This window comes from Symphalangus syndactylus, chromosome X (assembly GCF_028878055.3).
Source record: "Symphalangus syndactylus isolate Jambi chromosome X, NHGRI_mSymSyn1-v2.1_pri, whole genome shotgun sequence".
In the NCBI taxonomy this organism is placed as follows: domain Eukaryota; kingdom Metazoa; phylum Chordata; class Mammalia; order Primates; family Hylobatidae; genus Symphalangus; species Symphalangus syndactylus.
This window is the reverse complement of record NC_072447.2, coordinates 137336435-137356388: the sequence shown is the minus strand read 5'-3', so window position 1 is coordinate 137356388 and position 19954 is coordinate 137336435. Positions and strand designations below refer to the sequence as shown.

Here is a 19954-nt window from a genome sequence, read left to right as displayed (position 1 = left end):
TGGTAAAGGATTCAGAAGGAGAATCAGGTTTCAGGGAGTGGGCATGGTGGGGGGTGGTGGTGATGGATACTGGTTCAGACAGGTTGAGTTTAAGATGCCTGCAGGACATCTATGTAGAGTAGACAAATATGCTGCCATTATTATACTTCATTCTCCAGTGACTACTGTATATCACCTGTCTCCTGAAAAATCCTGCTTTTACCCTTCCCCATCCCTTCCTATCTGAGTTGAAATTCTTCTCTAATGTTGGAAGACCCTGCAATCATCCCACATTACTCAACTGGAATGGGTCTCAAAGACCCATTCTGGTATGGCTAACCTATTAATATTTCCTAGACTCATTCCATTTTTTTAACCTTACCAGCTCTAGGAAGCAGTCTGAACTATCTCAATAGGTAAGACTCCTCCCAGACAGAAGACACCCTGTTTCTTTAAAATGCTAAGTACTCCACTGGTACTGAGTAAATAACAAAGTGAAGACTATGTGGAAACGGTCTTTTTATTTTCAGAGGCCACAAAAATATCTGGCGGGTAATAATCACAATATTCTTACATAGGATGTATATAGGGTTTTTGTCCTAAAAATTAACAAGATATTACTATTTAACAGAACATATTAATAGGAGTCTGATTATGTCCTAAATTCAGTACTATTTCCATCTTTATTAGAAAACTGCTAAGCTGTAATCCTTATGTTTCTTTAAATGTGATTTTGGAGTGGGTAGCTTAAAAGATAGTCTAGCGTAACCTGGTGATTAGGAGTTCTGGCTTGGGAGTCAACTGACCCTGGATTCAAATCCCCGCTCTGCCACTTACTAGCTATAGTCAGGTTACTTAACTCACCTGAGCCTCAATTTCCTCACCTGTAAGATGAGAATACTTCCCTATATCACAACATGATTATCAGCATTAAACAGGATCATGTAATTAAAAAACTTAGCATAGTCCCTAGCACATGTTAAGTGTCTAACAAATGTTAGCTATTTCTACTACTAGAAAAAGCAGGAAAACTGTTCAGAGGATTTCATAAGACACGAGTAAAATTTAGTTGGAAAAAAGGGAACGTTTAGGAGTGACCTGAGGACAGTCATCAAGTATATGAAGAGTTTTTTAATAAGAAAAAAAAAACCTCAAATATTTATTTAATGGAAGGAGACAGATCTAAAATGGCTTTAAATTAAGAGAAATACTTAATTTATACAGAAGGATGAATTTCTCAACTCTGAAGAGTGTTATATATTACTGGTCTTGTTTCAGGTTACTTAGGTAGAATCACAATTTCTTGATATATTTAAGAACGGCAAAATTTTTTTTTTTTTTTTTTTTGAGACGGGACCTCACTCTATCACCCAGGCTAGATGGATACAGTGGCAAAATCATAGCTCACCACAGCCTCGAACTCCTGAGCTTACGCAATCCTCCCACCTCAGCCTCTTGAGTAGCTAGGTCTACAGGAACACGCCACATTTTAAAATTTTTAAACTTTTGTAGAGATAGGGGTCTCACTTTGTTGTCCAGGCTGGTCTTCAACTCCTGGCCTCAAGCAATCCTCCCAGTCGGCCTCCCAAAGCACTGGGATTATATGTGTCAGCCAATCCTCAGGCCAAAAATCTTATCTTGAGTGGCTTGTAGGAAATCTTGCCTAGGGGTAAGACAGGTGAACTAAATGGCCTTCTGAACTCTTTCTCTTCTTGTAATCTGTGATATATTCTGACACCGGTACCAATTAGAATAATAGCTATCTGCAGAGGCAGGCGGATCACCTGAGGTCAGGAGTTTGAGACCAGCCTGGCCAACATGGTGAAACCCTGTCTCTACTAAAAATACAAAAAATTAGCTAGGCGTGGTGGTGGGCACCTATAATCGCAGCCACTGGGGAGGCTGAGGCAGGGGAATTGCTTGAACCTGGGAGGCGGAGTTGCAGTGAGCCGAGATCATGTCACTGCATTCCAGCCTGGGCAACAAGAGCGAAACTCCATCTGAAAAAAAAAAAAAAAAAAAAAAAGAATAATAGCTATCCAATGTAGATAGTAGATACCCTTAGTAATCTCACCAGCTAGCTTCATCCAGAAACAGTAAATTCTTCAAATATCCTTCTCTCAAGTATCTCCTTAAACAAATTCAAAAAAGCAGTGATAACTCATAATTTTACTTGGAAATTTGCATTTCTTGGCTAGATGACTGGAGTTAAGTAAGAATAGATGGTACAGATGTGGTATCTCCATATGGCTTCAGTAGAAACTGGAAATCATACTGGAAAAATATATATCTGTCTAAACTGCAAAAACAGGGCACCAAATCATAAAAGCCTCAGTACTCTGGCAAATTTTTCCTGGTCCATCTTGGTGCTATATAATTAAAGACCGTGTAAAGGAGATGAAAATGTTCATGCAGAGTGGCTTTCCTCCTTTGATCCTTGTGGCTGACATGAACCTTGGAAAATTGCCTGTGGCAGCAAGAACATAAAAACCACTCACACCTCCTGCTCTACTGAGCCCTCTCATCCTCAACTCTGACCCACCTGGCTGTTGATACATACACTTTCACCTCAAGCCCTAGCCTCCTTATCTCTCTGTTCTTTTCTTTGGGGCAAGCGAGCAACTTTGGAGTCAACACCAGGTACAGATTGAAATTTGACTTGAAAGCACTAAGGGTTCAGTACTCCAGTTTTCGATGATTTTGAATGAGTGTTCATGACCTACTTTTCACCTAGAAATCCAGATGAACAGGAGCCAGAGCAAACAGGTTCACGGGATAAAATGCCTTAAAAAGTCAATTAGGGGCCAGGCATGGTGGCGCACGCCTGTAATCCCAGCACTTTGGGAGGCCGAGGCGGGTAGATCACCTGAGGTCAGGAGTTCGTGACCAGCCTGACTAACATGGTGAAACCCCGTACTAAATACAAAAAAATTAGCTGGGCATGGTGGCGCATGCCTGTAATCTGAGCTACTTAGGAGGCTGAGACAGGAGAATCGCTTGTACCTAGGAAGCAGAGGCTGCAGTGAGCCGAGATCGCGCCATTGCACTCCAGCCTGGGCAACAAGAACGAAACTCCATCTCAAAAAAAAAAAAAGTCAATTAGGGAAGCTGATTACCTAGTTTATATGCAGTTTATCTAGTTACATAAAGCTCTTCACTCTTTCTTCCCCCCTCCTATTTGATTCATAGCCCTTTTATTGCTTAGACAAATTGACACAGGGAATAGTAGAAAATCAAACTTAAATATAGAATTTTGGTTACCTGATAGCACATCATGTAAAAATGATATAATGAAAGAAGCAAAACTGAAAGCTAAAAGGAGTTTCAAAAATTATTTCAAACCTAAACGTATAAATGTTACACTCCTATCCCCTATATAAGTTGTTTAAACTGTGACATTCTAAGGGAAGGAAACAGAGCAAAAGTTCTTCCCTTCTGCCACTATTCCTCAGTGCTCACGCCTGGAATCCCAGCACTTTGGGAGGCCGAGGCGGACAGATGGTCTGAAGTGAGGAGTTCAAGACCAGCTTGGCCAACGTGGCAAAACCCTGTCTCTACTAAAAATAAAAAATAAAAATAAAAATTAGCCAGGCATGGTGGCACACACCTGTAGTCCCAGCTACTCGGGAAGCTGAGGCAGAATTGCTTGAACCCAGTGGAGGCTGCAGTGAGCCGAGATCACACCACTGCATTCCAGCCTGGGCAACAGAGCAAGACTCCATCTCAAAAACAAAAACAAACAAAAACAATAAGTGGCGGCTACTATTTGTCAAGTCCTAACCATGTGCCCAGCACCACCTTAAATCCTATATACTTCCTCTTTTAATTCTGGCAATAATTCTGGGAGGCAAGTACTGTCATTATCTATCCCCTTTTGCAGGTGAGGAAAACATGGCCTGGAGAAGTAAATAACTTACTCAGGATCACCTAACTAGTAAATGACAGAGCTGGGATTCAAACTCAAGTCTGTTACTAAAGCTTGTGTTCTCATTTCCCAGTATCGTTCCATTCCCTAGATCAAGGAACAAGTTTCGTTATTTATAACACACTACACTTGGGGAAAAAATTATCTCCCTACACTATAACACTAAAAATTAATCAAAACAATTTATAATAGTAAAACTCATACAAAGTTCTGATGCTTTAACAAATAGGTCCAAGGCCGGACGTGGTGGCTCATGCCTGTAATCCCAGCACTTTGGGAGGCCGAGGCGGGCAGATCACGAGGTCAGGAGATCAAGACCATCCTGGCTAACACAGTGAAACCCCATCTCTACTAAAAATGCAAAAAATTAGCCAGATGCAGTGGCGGGCGCCTGTAGCCCCAGCTACTTGGGAGGCTGAGGCAGGAGAATGGTGTGAACCCGGGAGGTGGAGCTTGCAGTGAGCCAAGATGGCGCCACTGCACTCCAGCCTGGGCGACAGAGCGAGACTCTGTCAAAAAAAAAAAAAAAAAGCCCCAAATAAATTAAATCTCCACTGAACTTGGCTACACTGACAGATGTATGCTGTCGCTTCACATAGTGTAACACTAGGCATTGCATTTGTTAATAATGTTTCAACATTAGGGACCAAAACTGCTTTTGTTCTGACTATACGAGCTGTGTCAAGTGACAAAATGCTAACAAGTCAGGATACAGAAATATTTTCCAGGGATATTCATAATGTCAAGCAATAAATAAAGGGGTAATAAGGTTTACAGCACAATCACTTTCAAGTAAGTATCATTCTTTTTTATATCTGCATTTATTTTAAGGACTAGGAAATAAAAACATAGTGCTATGGTTCTCAGAAATCAGCACAGTAACGTGAAGAAACCTAAAACCACCAAGTAAAATTCACATTTAAAAAACAGGACTTTCTAGGCTGGGCGTGGTGGCTCACACCTATAATCCTAGTACTTTGGGAGGCCAAAGTGGGCAAATCACCTGAGGTCTGGAGTTCAAGACCAGCCTGACCAACATGGTGAAACACCGTCTCTACTAAAAACACAAAATTCGCCAGACATGGTGGTGCATGCCTGTAATCCCAGTTACTTGGGAGGCTGAGGCAGGAGAATCACTTGAACCCAGGAGACAGGTTACTGTGAGCCGAGACTGTGCCACTGCACTCCAGCCTGGGCAACGAGAGTGAAACTCTGTCTCAAAAAAAAAAAAAAAAAAAAAAAAGAAAAAAGAAAAGAAAAAGGAAAAGGAAAAAAAAAACCCCAGAGCTTTCTATTACTATCTATAGTTTTTGGGATGGGGAAGATAAACATTTTCACACTTAAGGTCTCACTACAACAGAAATGGTTTGACCTCTGAATTCTCATTTGTACTAATACTGATATTAGGATTTGAGACTATCCTAAAGCAAATCCCAAATGTCATTTTTGAACCCATATTTCTTCATATTGCTTTTTATGTAAAACGATTAATAGAAGACTACTTTTCAAAACATATTATTCCTGCTCATCAAAATGATAGCCCCCCCCTTCCCATTACCATTTCATCCAAAAACTACCATCTCAGAGTCTCTGTGAAATAAGAGTTTATTTAGTAACCACAAACACAGTTATATGTTTGGCAAAACCCATCTTTTAAAAAGTGAAACTGGATAGCAAAGCTATTAAAGGTGCATTTATGGATGTAATTTTAATAAAGTGTTCAAATGAGAAAAATAAAAATAAATCTTCCCATTAATTGTTTCAAAGTACCCGGGCACGGTGGCTCACGCCTATAATCCCAGCTCTCAGGGAGGCAGAGGCGGGAGGACAGCTTGTGCCCAGGAGTTCAAGACCTGCCTGGGCAATATAGCGAGAGCCCGTTCTCCACAAAAAGGAAGGAAACAAAAAAGACAAAAAAAAATTGTCTCAAAGTAAACCATAATGTGTCATAAGTACCAACTGAGATGACACTACTATTCCAGCAGAGCAACGTAATATCTTACTAATATGGTTATTGGTAGTGAAGACAACTACAGGAACATTACTGTAATGCAGCTTCAGAAAAGCTCCTGTGAAATTCACTGAAAGTTATCTAAAGTCATAAATGTTGTGTTATACAGCTGAACTACAGTAAAATACTTTGTTCAGCAAGTATTAACATTTTCCTGTTGAGAGGCTACTGTCACGTTCATTTGTAATGACCATAACTTTATGATGGAGATGAAAACATACAGAATTATGAAAAATAAACTTGAATGAAGACTTTAACACAATATATACTCAAATTAACCAAACTGTTTTCTAAGTAAACAGCCTCCAAAAAGATTTTAATTCTCTTTGAAAAGCAAAAAAAATTGAATAGTATAAATATTGACTCATTCCTTTTTTTGTTGAGTGGTAAATAAGATAAACCCGGCCTTGGATTTTGCTGGCTCAGACAAAAAAAAAAAAAAAAAAAAAAGCCTGCAATTTAAAATTATACTCAGTTAATAATGCAATACACTCTAAAATAAGCAATTTCCTCTTTAATGAGTTTAAATAATTTTTATTCTCAAGAGGCAGAAATACCAACTTACCAGCTTCGTGCCTCTTTTAATTTCCTTTTGGACATCTTCAATAGAAAATCCACCAAGACTTTCATTATCAGAGTGTGATGATACCAAAGCAGATGAAAAGAGCTATAAATTACATTTAAAAAAAATTAAGGTTCATATATAAATTAATTACAGTAAAACAGTAAATAAGAGGTTAAATTTAAATGGTAATTTTCTACTAAAAATGGCATAGCATTAGTGATAAACCATTTCTTAAAATTTAACTGAGTTTTTTTTGGTTTTTGGTTTTTTTAATATTCAGGAACATTCATGTGTTATTAAGAGTCTCATGAATCGTTTCAAGGTCTCTGTTGCTGCCGGTATACTTACCATGCACTTATGGTGCGCTGCCACCTTCTGGTTTTCAGATATTAGTAACTGTCCACATTCCTTGTCTCTATTTGACTTACAAAAGCCACATTTGCGCTGTCTTGTAGGCCCTTTTTTCTGTTCAACTGAGCTTGACATGATTTTTAAATTGCCTTTAGAATGCCACTTTAAGCCTCAAGAAATGCTACGGAGAATAAGAAGGGTGACAATGTTAATTTTATTTTAAAATCAGTTTATACATATTCATGAAAGTTGTTAAAAATTTGACCTAGGTTTTAATATACACATTTTTAAATGTTTATTTAGTATAGACAAATTAAGCCACTCTAAGCCCCAAGAAATGCTACAGAGAATAAGAAAGGTAACAAAGTTCATTTTGTTTTAAAATCAGTTTATACATATTCATGTAAGTTGTTTAATGTTTGACATAAGTTTTAATACATACATTTTTAAATGGTTATTTAGTACACATAAATTAACATTAAAACCTAAGATGCCTCTGTAATAAATACAGATAGACAGATAGACAGATAACAGACAGCTAAATGAAGTTTAGAGTAATTGAGAAAAATCAAACTGCTCCCAAATTGGAGGATATATGAATTAACTGACACTATTTCTGTGTGGATAAAAATGTACAATGTATAATATTAAATTATCCCCTGCTGGCATAATTAATGTAAAATATTTTCATGTGTAGCTAGGTGTCCTTTCAAGGCGATAAAGAATTATACCTCTTAAGAACAGGGTAAAAGCTACTAAGGAAACTTTAGAATACTCCGTGGGAACAGAATTCTGTAATTGAACAATTTCTTAAAGTTCACATATTGATAAAACAATAAAAGTAAAATGAATTTAACTAACTATGACTTTGGTGCACTTTAAAAATTATTTCTGAGTTTAAAAAAATCAGGAATATGTCTTTAATAAATTAATTTTTGCTATTCTATTCCATTTTCAAGTAAATAAAAAGGCTTCTGACAGTCTATTTAAAAATGCAGACTTTAAGACCCAATTATTTATAAAACCACCATATCATATGACTAAGATTTACTCCAAGCCTGCTTATCAATTAAAGTCACAGACTGATAGTGGTCTTCTAAATGTAGTAACTTCCATACTTAAATTAGTAATATTGTGTAAAGGAAGAAATTTTTTTCTGAATGAGCCTTAAATTTGGTCACATTTTAATTATAGGTAGTACGGTATAGTCAAAAAAAAGGGAAGGAAAACTCTAACATGAAAGGTTTCAGATTTAGATAATCAATCTTAATATGGATTCTTCAGAAGAAATTTAAAACCAGTTACTTGATTTGTATAGTTTTCCCAAATCAACAGGACTAAGCAGTTCAAGATCCAGGTTGCCACAACACACGTCACAATCAAGAAAAATCTCAAACTTTTGTCTTAAAATTAATTTACTAAATTCTTTCAATTTGTCTATACATTTGAACAGCTTCATAATACTATGTTGAAAAAAAATTGTCTAACACTATATTGCAGCTGAGAAGCACTCGTTCACCAACAAGAACAGTAGCAGCTGTATGCTAGGAAGGTAATATCTACAAACTATTCAGTGCTTTTCAATATAAAATTCAGATACTTAATCAAAATTTAACCTGAAGCCACAAAGAAAACATGTCTTCTCATCCATTTATGTCTAGAATTTTCTTTTTAACACAACTTCAAAGGCCCTGACAGTCTCTGCTTTGATAGGTTTAATAAACTCTTAATGCTATCTATAATTTTAAATATCTCGGTCTTCCAAATGGCAACGGATACTTTACCATAGTATTGTATTCACAGCACTGGCTATAAACCGTGAAACTGATTGAAAACAGGCAGCAAATACTTTTAGGATTAAAGAAAAAAAAAAGGACATAACAGAGAAACAAAAGAAACAAAAGGGAAGTGTGTTTGCATTTGCTCAGGCAAGTATGTGTTCGGTTGCTTTATCAAGAGTATACCTGCCCAAATTTTTAGAATTAACTATGCAAAATACCAAAATCCATAAATAGCATCAGAATTTGCTATTATATTTGAATTCTAAATTAGTTTCTTTACTACTATGCAATGAATAGTAGGCACTCTGAAATCACCATAATAATTTATTCAGCATTACTCCCGGTCATCCTGACCAGTTGAAAGGATGGCACAGTATAAATCAAATCCCGTACAGACATCTTTAATGTGTAATTTCCATACAATCCTAGCACTGGCTATAAAGCTGGCTTAAGATAAAGAAAATTTCTAGAATGGAAAAAATCACTTCATATTCTTAAAATTAATTCCGAAATGGCATCCCCAAAATTCTATCTATATTTAATTCTGCCTCTTCCAATTTATAAACAGGCTAATTTCTCATCCTAATTTTGAGAGCCTGCTTTTCTAGATATCAAAGACCCCAAAATCTAAAAGAGAAAAAAGGTACACTTTATTTTGCATTCAAAAATATTCTAGTATTTTTTCTGTAATCAGCTTAAATTTAATTTGTAAAGTAAGAAGAGCCACAAAAAAAGTGCACCAAACCAATTAAAAACTTTCCCCAATGTGCAATGACTAAATGGATTTTTCCACTAAAATTCAAATAATACATCTGCGCATATCTTGGTAATTTTTTTAGTCTCCTTGTAAAACATGAAGTGGAGAACATCATGGAAACAATGACTCCTAGCAAAAATGTCTTTATCATAAAAGTACAGATTTTTATCTAATGTTGTCACATTTGTGGTCTCTACTTAAGTAGAATAAGGGCATTCCAAGGACCAATACTAAGGGGTTCATAATGATCCACAGCCATATGGCATTTTAATTTTAGTCTAAAAGGTTTTTCAGGCCATGCGGAGATCAAAGTTTGATGCTTTCACACAACAATGAAGCCTTTTCTTTAAAAGAAACATCGCATTATGGAAAATACTACAAAGCAGAAATAAAGAGTCAACAATAACAGCGTGAAATACATAATTTAAATGCCTGGAAAAAAAATAAAAGCTAGATTAGTTAAGCTGAAGCAATCAATGCATTTCTGATTTTCCAAGATGCTGCGAAGCACCAAGGTAGAAATAACCTGAAACATCAGAGAGAGCATTCAAGAACCAACTCCAGAGCTCATCAATGCCTGGTATTTGAAAAAGCATTTTCACAGAAAAACAAACAAAACAACAAAAACTGCAGTTCCGGAAGATTAAAACATTCCACGCGAAAGCAAGCTGAAATATACAAATCAAAATAGATAACAAACGTGATTCCCCAAAGAAGCAGTATTTCTAACAGGAAAGTTACAGTGGACAGAAATAAACGAATAAGATGTACCGGAAGGGCACCTGAATTTGGTTGCACGATATTATTACATGCTTCGCACTGCTTTTTGCGGTTATTCAAAAGGAAACTAAAGGAATTTTCCAGTTGTTTCAAACCCAAGGGTAGAGAAAGAATTTGAACAGTATAAATAAGACATGACATTACGTAGTAAGGCGATGAAAATAAAAGATTTTCTAAAAACAAACGATTTTTTAACTTCCACGCAGAATATCAAAACGAATGGAAATTGGAAAAGAATACCGTGGTGTTCATCCATATAATGAAAGACGGTACACATAAAGTACCGGATCCTCTCCGTTATTTATTCCCCCAATACACACTAGACTCCAAGATCTCCCTCTAATCAAGCGCTAAAGTCACAAAACTATCTTCCTCTAAAACACTTCAGCAGGTTCCTTTCCGTCGTAAAGTCAGGGCCCCCTAATCGTCCTTTTCCAATCCTCCCGAATCCAGGAAAATATCATCCTACCACTTTCTTTATGCCCCCTCCCCCAAGAGTTAGCTCTCTCACAGTCTTCGTTGTAAGCTTCCCCTTATACCTCAGTTTCACCCCTAATTCCCCCCACCCCGGAGTTTTTCCTCATTCCGTAAGGCTCTCTCTCGCCATCCGAACAATTCTTCCTCTTACTCTTCCCAAACTGGGAGTCTCCCTCCTTCCCAAATATGTTCTAAGCAATGGCAAAAACTAAAAATTCCCAGTTTTTTCCCTCCTCAAATGTTGCGCCCCCTCCCCCGAAGTCTAGGCGTAAGCCTAACCTCTCCTTCTGCACCTCCAAAGCACTTTCTCAGCAGCCTCTCCGCCAAGCGCCTACAGTGAGCGGCGCTTCTGGGGTCCCTGACAATAAAGCGAGACCACCAAGAGTCCCCTTTAACAACGGGCAGGGGCGGCGGCCTGGCCACCGCCATCCTCCTTGTCTTCTCCCGCCGGGCAGAGAATGGGGGGCCCCAAGGTTCCGTGGGGACTCACCGGCAGGGCCCAGAGGCGGACTGCAGGAGAGAAGCGCCAATGAGGGTAAAGAGAAAGAAGTCGGTCTCGGTTCTCCAGCAGTGCCTGAGAGCGGGGCTCTGTCGCCGGAGGTTGTTTCCTTTCATTCGAGGAGAGACGGGCTCGCGGAGCGCCCTTACGTCGCCCCCCTCGCACGCACGCGACCCACAGAGCGTTTATACGTCCCGAGCGCGCCGCGGGCCCTGATTGGCCGCAGAGAGGGGGCAGTTGAAGCCGCAGAGCCACAGCGCATGTGCAGAAACCACCCCCTGTACGGCTGAAGGCGGCAGGCCCCGCCTCCTGTTCGCGCGCGGACCTTCTATTCTCCGCTCCGCCGCTCCGCCGCTCCGCCGCTCCGCCGAGCGTTTGGGGGCAGGATCCGAGGAGATAGAGAAAGAGATTCAAAGATATAGCTGTGGGCTGGGCGGAGAAGGGGCAGGATTGGGACGGAAACCGTTGGACAGGGGCCCTGGGTAACCAGTTCACAACAGTGATTCACGCAGACAGGCCTTATCCCTTGCACTTGTTCGCCGAGGCCTTTTCACATCCATTATTTCATTGTACTCTCGTGGCATCTCTTTGAGGTCCTCCGTTCGTTTTATTGCCAGGAATGACTGAGAAGCTTGTAGTGGAGTCAGCCTGCCTGCATTTCAATCCTTGGGCAAATCGTTTTAACCTCTATACTTTTTTTTTTTTTTTGGTCTTTAAAATGGGGATAAAAATAGTGCCTCACGGGTTTGTGGTAAGGAAGAAATGAAATAATGCAACTAAAGCGTGTTATTAGCGTCCCTGGCATAAAACAGACTCTCCATAAATGCTGGGATTATCACAATCAGAAAAGATAAGGTGATTTTCTTTATAATCTACACATGTAAACCAGACACCTAGACGAGTGCTTTCCTCTTTGGTGTATTGGAGCCATGCTTGGGTTTGAATTCCAGCTCCGCCACTTCTAGCTGTATGACCTTGATCGCTTTGTATTACCTCTCAGTCCCTCAGTTTCATCCTGTCCAAAATGGAGATCATAATAGTATTCATCTCAAAAGGTAGTTGTGAGAAATGAGATAATATATGTAAATCACACAGAATAATGCCTAGGCACATAGTATGCCCTATGTAAGTGTTAGCTTTTGTTATTTTCTATGGGCTTCACAGACTTTAACAACAACAACAAAAAGCCTTAAACAGTGAAAATTTAAAGATGCTCTTCAAGAGCCATTTTTCCTGTAGTGGCGGTGGATTTCCACTGTCTTGATCCAATGCTGTTTCTATACTGTTTCGTCAATCTTTTTACTTTTCTCTGCAATGTCAACTTTAAAGTGTAATTTCCCAAGCAAACAGTGACCATGGTGGTGTGACGTTGAACTCTTCAAATAGGTACCTAATAAGGGTGGACAAATCAGCCATTTAGCTGCAAGGAACCCTTAGCCCTTTAACCCAAGGCCCTATGCTGTGAAAGGGAGTGGCTAAAGATTTGCATAAGAAGATCCAGAATGTGTATTCCAAACATTTATGGTGTATATGAAGATAGGTTCCCCAGAATCATTTTTTACCAGCTTTACACACTTACTGATGCCAGGATGAGACAGATGATTGTGTAACTGACAAAATGCAATGCCTATGCAGTATGCCATCTTTTTAAGTTTCCCTCTAAATCCCCACATTTTGCTATCTTTTATTCATTATTTCATCTATGCATTCATTTCAACAAACTTTGATTCAATAAACACTTGCAAAACTACTAAGTTCCAAACACAATGGAGACCTAGATCAATACAACTCAATCCCTGCCCTTGAGCTCATGGTCAAAAAGAAGAGACAGCAAGCAAACATATACAGTATGATGTGATAAATGCTGTATTACAGACTGTGGCTGGTACAGACATCTTCTGCCTATTATGTACAAAGCACTATGCTGAGGTACAACACAACAGTAACTAAGACACAGCCCTTGCCTTCAGTTGTTTACAGTCTACCAAGAAAAAGATAAATCGTTACAATAGGAGATAAACTGCACTGAGTGCCTTAAAAGTTGGAAAGGAAGTGCAGAGAGAGTTCAGGAGAGGGAGATATCAGTGGCTCCAGTTACTTCCAGGCCCCAAGTCTGGTAGCCAGTCCCAATTAGCATGGCTGATAGATGCAGCCTGTTATTTCAAGGCCTACAGAAAGGAATCGGATTGTGATAACATGCCCTTAATGCCTGGGGATATAGCATGAGATCTACTCATCTCTTACTGATTCACCAATACACTCTCGCCAACACTCTTCCAGTTTTTTTCTTCAGGCTCCAGATCTCACTTTTTCCACCTCATTCTCAGCAAAGGCATTAACTTTATGACTTATTTAGCAAAGGGCCATCTGAGGTAAGCTACTTTATCTTATACACCTACCCTCTCATGCTGCCTTCAAGACTCACTAAGAGCTGTCCCTCTTGCTTTCTAAAGCTTTTCAAAGCTGTGCTTTTAATTACATCTTTTCCATGCTCTGGAGGATCTGATTCCCTGCTTATTACCTGCTCCAGCAGCATCTACTTCCCTGCTCTCATTTGCCTTCAAACTATGGGATTCATTTACTTTCACTGCCAGACTGCAGTTGCTCCTTTGCCTCCAATTGCTCTCCAATCATTCATTCAGCAGGCATTTACAGACATCTTCTGTATGCCAGGTATTATGCCAGACCCTGGAGATTTGTAAAGGAACAAGATATGGCTTCTTATCAAAACACCAAATTGTATACATTAAATATGTACAATTCTTATTTGTCCATTAGATCTCAATAAAGCTGGTCGGAGGTGGAGAAAGAGATGAAAAAAAAAGGCACAGCTTCTGCCTTCAATAAATTCTCAGTCTAATCAGGAAGAAAAACAGGTGAGCAGAATTTTAGTATAATAGGTGAACTGCTATAATAGAATTATCTACCACAGGGATTGGTGGACTCAGTCCAAGAAATATATCACTGGGAGGCAATGTTTTTAGTTGAGTCTTGAAGGACAGGTCAGGGCCCAGAAAAATCTGTATTTTATCATTTACAAAAAATATACTCCAAGGCCACAGTTGATCTTTTTGCCAAATTCAACAGCTTTTCTCTATCTTCACTTTTTTTTTTTAATTGAGACAAGGTCTCGCTCTGTAGGTTGGAATGCAGTGGCATAATCACAGCTCACTGAAGCTTTGACCTCCTGAGCTCAGGTGATCCTCCCACCTCAGCCTCCTGAATAGCTGGGACTAAGGGGCGCAACACCACGCCCAGCTAAGTTTTGTACTTTTTTTTTTGTAGAGATGGGGTTTCGCCATGTTGCCTAGGCTGGTCTGTCTTCATTCTTGAAATCTCTGTTACATTTGACATTTTTGGCCATCTACTTGTTCTTAAACTTTCACCTCCCTTGACTCATAACAACAATGCCCTGACTCTGGCTCTCTGGCTGCTCTTTTTTTCTTTCATAGGTTTCTCTTCTTCTTACTTTATAATATTAATATAAGGCTGACTCTTCCCCCAGATACAGTCTTAGACCTTCCAGGCCCAGTAGTTCTTAAACTTTGGAAGTGAGAATTACCTGGAGAGCTTGTTATACGTGCAGAATTTTTGGCACTGCCCCCGCCCTTTTTTTTTTTTTTTTTTTTGGAATTCAGACAGCCCCTTGACTTTCACCACCCTGTAAACCAATGCTTAGCAACTGCATCTGCTCTGCTTAGATCAGCCCTGCTCTTGACTTCAAATCACCAACTCCAGTACATGCAAATCATTCTCTTCAGCAACTAGGAAGTGACTCCTTTGCCCCTTTTCAGTGTTTCCGTATAAGATACCGCTAGCATTTCTGCTCCTGCTTAAACCAACAACTAAATTCACCTACATGTGGCCTCCTGGCTATAATCAACACCAGTAGATCACTCATGTATTCATTAAATACATACTGATCACCTACTATGTGTTAGATAAAAATTGATATGATTCATTTTGGTGTAGTAGGGGAGATGGGCCTGAATCATATAATAACATAAACAAATGTAAACTTGCAAACATGACAAATACAAAAAGAAAATGAAGTATGTATTTGCATTTTGTATATGGAATACATTTTGTATTTTTTATTCTTTATTTTTCAAGTGGATGGATTAAGCATTTTAAATGTTTCTGTGGGGGAAAAAAAGCTATTTATTTGTATGAAATGCTGCATAAGATTCAGATGTCCTGAGTGTTAATCACTGGCCTGCCACTAACTAGCAGAGGTTACTTGGGCGATTTATTTGCTGCACTTAGCTTTAATTTACACATCAATTAAATGAGAATTGCAAGGTTGTTATGAGACACAAGAGAGATAATGATGATTGTGAATGTTCTTGTCCCAACAAATACGAAGGATGGTTTTTTAAAATATATCCCTTAACTGTCATATCATCTGATTGATCTACCTACTAGTGTGTTGGTTCCCAGCGTCTACTTAGTTTTTGTTTATTTTTTAATTTTCACTTACTGTATTGGTGAGGCTTTATAACATTCTTTTTTTTTTTTTTTTCTTTTTTGAGACGGAGTTTCGCTCTTGTTGCCCAGGCTGGAGTGCAATGGCACGATCTCGGCTCACTGCAACTTCTGCCTCCCAGGTTCAAGCCATTCTCCTCTCTCAGCCTCCTGAGTAGCTGAGATTACAGGTGCCCGCCACCATGCCTGGCTAATTTTTGTATTTTTAGTAGAGACGGGGTTTCACCACGTTGGCCAGGGTGGTCTCGAACTCCTGACCTCAGGTGATCCACCCGCCTCGGGCTCCCAAAGTGCTGGTATTACAGGCATGAGCCACTGTGCCCGGTCAACATTCTTAATTCTATCCAGCCTATGGAACTACTCAGCTACCTAATTGAGGAGCTGAGGACTCTGATGGACTTTGTTATTGATACCTCTTCCTTGTTTAGCAATTTGAGGCTGGGTATGGTATAGGCATAGCTCAGGAAACTAGCAACTGTGGCAGGGGAAATGCTTTAGAGACACAGGAGCATCTCTAAAACATTGTTTATTGAGTGCTGAATAAACACAGAAGCTGAACTTAATTTAATATGTTGATGACAATATTGCAGAAGTAACTAAACTTCACAGTACTAGTGCAATCATGAGTCATTTCAAAAGGAGTTAACCCTGACTGCAGACAATGTATCAGGCACTGCACTCAGTGCTTTATGTATATGATCTTATTAGATCCTTACAACAGCACTGAGAAGCAGAGAATATTATTAGTCCCATTTCACAGAGGAAGAAAGTGTTGAGCAATTAAGTAACTTGCTCAAAGTCAAACAACCAGGAAGAGGAAGGACCATGTTTCAGGGCTACATTTGTTTTAGCTCCAGAGCACAAGCTCTTAATCACTGTGCCCTACTGCCTTTTATTTACTTGTTCATGTGTTTATTATCTGTCTCTTGACTAGAATGAAGCTCTATCGGAGCAGGAGCTTTGTTTTGTCGTGTCCACTGCTCTATCCTCAGCCCATAGAACTCTGTGCCTGGTTCATAGTAGGCACTTTGTAAATATCTACTGAAGTGAGGCCCTGGAGAGAGAAGGAGAATCTAATGAAGAATGAGGAGAAGTGGAACTGAAATGGAATGAAATCATTTCACGAATTTGTTTATAATTTAGCAGCCCAATTCCTACCCCAGCAACTCTGGCATATGTGTGAAATGGGGCCCAGCAACTATATATTTAAAACAAGCTCCCCAGGTGAGATCGTGATATACACAAATATATGAGAACCGCTGACCTGCAGCCATCAAAGTGAAAACAGAAAAAAAAATAACATGGCTGTCTCATCAGTTACATTGGAATGTCCAAGAGACTTCATTCTGATTAGTATCATTTTTAGGCATATATTTTAGTGAGGACACACAGGAATAACTAGCTTTGCCACTGGGTCTCCAGTGACCTTGAGAACCTTTGTTCCTTTAACCAACAGCCCTATTTTGGTTGTTGAGTAACATGATCAGACAGATCTACACTACTCCCAAATATTATAATAATAAATCTAAAAGGTAGAGTAATTCCATATGGATAAGATTTGTGGGAAGCTAATATTCACAATAGGACATAATCCTGACAGGGAGGCAAAGAACCAAATGGCCTGGACACAAATCCTGGTTTCGGGTTAATTTCTCAGTGTCTTCATTGTCTCATATGTAAACTAAGGATGCTAGGAGTACCTTTCTCAAGGATTTCTATGAGGATTGTGTGAAAAACTTAGCACAATTTCTGGCTCATAGAGCTCAATAAAAGTTAGCTACAAGAGCTAGTTTATAATTAGTGATACCGAGTGGTTTTTATCTTATTTCACTTAGGAATAGCTAAGTTAATTGTCTCGTTTTCCTGATAAGGGGAATAGGAAACAAAAGGTCTTTGTTTCTTTTCGGGGTTTTTTTTGTTGTTGTTGTTGTTTGTTTGTTTTGAGATGGAGTCTCGCCCTGATGTCCAGGCTGGAGTGCAATGGCTCAATCTCGGCTCACTGCAACCTCTGCCTCCCAGGTTCAAGTGATTCTCCTGCCTCAGCCTCCCGAGTAGCTGGGATTACAGGCGCCTGCCACCACGCCCAGATAATTTTTGTATTTTTTAGTAAAGACAGGGTTTCACCATGTTGGTCAGGCTGGTCTCGAACTCCTGACCTCGTAATCCACCCACCTCAGCCTCCCAAAGTTCTGGGATTACAGGCTTGAGCCACCGCGCCCGGCCTAGGTCTTTGTTTTTTATTCATGTTGTTCTTGCTTCCTAGAACTCCTCTTGGCAACTTTCTTGGATTAGCTGAGACCTAGTGGCCTTGAAGATTCAGTTCACATGTCAGTGTCCAAAAAGCCTTGACCTTATCTTTTGATTAGGTGAAGCTACCCTCCTCTTTGCTTCCATAGCACTCTGGCCAGACCTCTATTTCATCATTTACTGTATTATATTTAAATTAAAAGTATTTCATCTGTCTCTCCCACTAGATCTTTGGGAGAAGGGACCATGTCTTATTCTTTTTATATCCCTAGGCACCTAGCACAGTGCCTGCCCAATAAATATTTGCTGAGCTTTCTCAGATGAACATGTGAGAGATCCGATGGTTACTACTGTTGGAAGATTTTGTCCTATCTAAGATAGTTGTCCATACTCTGAGCCTTGGCTCCTGTTCCTCCCTGTTGCACTTACAGTCATGCCATGCAATTTAGCACTTAATTATATATTGTATAACATATATTATTCTCTAATTGCTTCATATGTTAATCCACCACTTATTTCCTCTTCCTTCAGGCACTAAGAAGTGATTATAAATTGAAAGTGGATGATCCAGCTGTAAGCCACACCCAGCTGTCACTCAACTCTGCTTACCGAATGCCCCAGCACTATGAATACAACTATTAGTCACCAGAGGTGAATGCAGATGAAAAAGTAGCATGATTTAAAACTACTGCCTGCAGCAGTACATTCACACAGTAGGCACTCAAGAAATATTTGTTGAATGAATAAATGATTTCATAAAAAGAGCAGTGCACTTAGTTAGGCTAGAGATCGGGAGCCCTGGCTTCTAATCAGATTTCTATCACTTCATTTTGAACTTGGAAAGTCACTTCTTGTTTCTGGGACATGCTTTTATATTCTGTAAAATATGAAGGAAGACCAGAAGATCTTTAAAGTCTCTTTCAAGTATATTTTCTATTTTTATTTTTATTTTATTTTATTTTTTGAGACAGAGTTTCACTCTTGTTGCCCAGGCTAGAGTGCAATGGCGCGATCTCATCTCACTGCAACCTCCGCCTCCCAGATTCAAGCAATTCTCCTGCCTCAGCCTCCCAAGTAGCTGGGATTACAGGCGCCTGCCACCACACCCAGCTAATTTTTTGTATTTTTAGTAGAGATGGGGTTTCACCTTGTTGGCCAGGCTGGTCTTGAACTCCTGACTTTAGGTGATCCACCAGCCTTGGCCTCCCAAAGTGCTGGGATTCCAGGCGTGAGCAACCGTGCCCGGCACTCTTTCAAGTTTAATATACAATTCTTCCTCCAAATAGTAAGCACAGATATATGTCTTATGTACATCTTCATAGCACCTAGCATGGTGCTGTGCACACAAGAGGATTTGATAAATACCTAAAAAGGTAGAACTATCACGCTCAATAGTCACCTATAACCAACATAAAAATGAAACAAAATAATCAACGGACACTAAACTGTACCGTGAAACATACCTTATCTCTAAAAATGAGCCCTAAGAGAAAAATAGGAGAAAACCTGAAAATCTCTTCTAATTGTTGCATTTCAAAATCTTTAAGATATTTGTGATTTAAAATCCTAATTTAGGTTCCAGTTTACAATCAAGTTATTTCATTAATCCAAGTAAAAATTGGGTGCATACAGAGTAACAATTGCAGCTTAATCTTAGGCCCTCTCTTCTCTCTTCTTGGTAATCATTCACACTCATCACATTTTTTTTTTTTTTTTTTTTGATACGGAGTCTTTCTCTGTCTCCCAGGCTGGAGTGCAGTGGCGCGATCTCGGCTCACTGCAAGCTCCGCCTCCCGGGTTCACGCCATTATCCTGCCTCAGCCTCCTGAGTAGCTGGGACTACAGGCGCCCGCCAACACGCCCGGCTAATTTTTTGTATTTTTTAGTAGAGACGGGGTTTCACTGTGTTAGCCAGGATGGTCTCGATCTCCTGACCTCGTGATCCGCCTGCCTCGGCCTCCCAAAGTGCTGGGATTACAGGCTTGAGCCACCACGCCCGGCCTACCCATCACATTATTTACCATGTTCATTATCACTGGGACTGATGACACACTCGTTTATCTCTCCAGCCAATATCTCTCTAGCCAACATTTCTCC

General features: G+C 39.5%; 1 protein-coding gene and 1 long non-coding RNA gene across 11 annotated transcripts in view; one reads left to right on the top strand and one right to left on the bottom strand.

Moving 5' to 3' along the window:
- The window catches only part of PHF6 (PHD finger protein 6), a 57067-nt gene extending 45740 nt beyond the window's left edge, over positions 1-11327 (bottom strand). For 2 of the 10 annotated variants that reach the window (XM_055267550.2, XM_055267549.2), the window contains exons 1-3: positions 11117-11314; positions 6829-7012; positions 6481-6582 (exon numbers count right to left, since the gene is read on the bottom strand). In XM_055267550.2, coding sequence (XP_055123525.1) covers positions 6481-6582; positions 6829-6966 — 240 coding nt within the window. In that variant the 5' untranslated portion in view covers positions 6967-7012; positions 11117-11314. Of the gene's footprint in view, positions 1-6480; positions 6583-6828; positions 7013-10905 lie in introns of all 10 variants that reach the window. The other 8 variants (XM_063635025.1, XM_063635024.1, XM_063635029.1 and 5 more) reach the window with 6 other exon arrangements.
- LOC129475480 (uncharacterized) overlaps positions 1-18511 on the top strand; it is a 69359-nt gene extending 50848 nt beyond the window's left edge. Inside the window, exons 2-3 of the long non-coding RNA XR_008654802.2 lie at positions 13904-14001; positions 18389-18511. This is a non-coding gene — a long non-coding RNA (uncharacterized lncRNA). The remainder of the gene's footprint in view (positions 1-13903; positions 14002-18388) is intronic.
- Positions 18512-19954: the final 1443 nt, after the last annotated feature.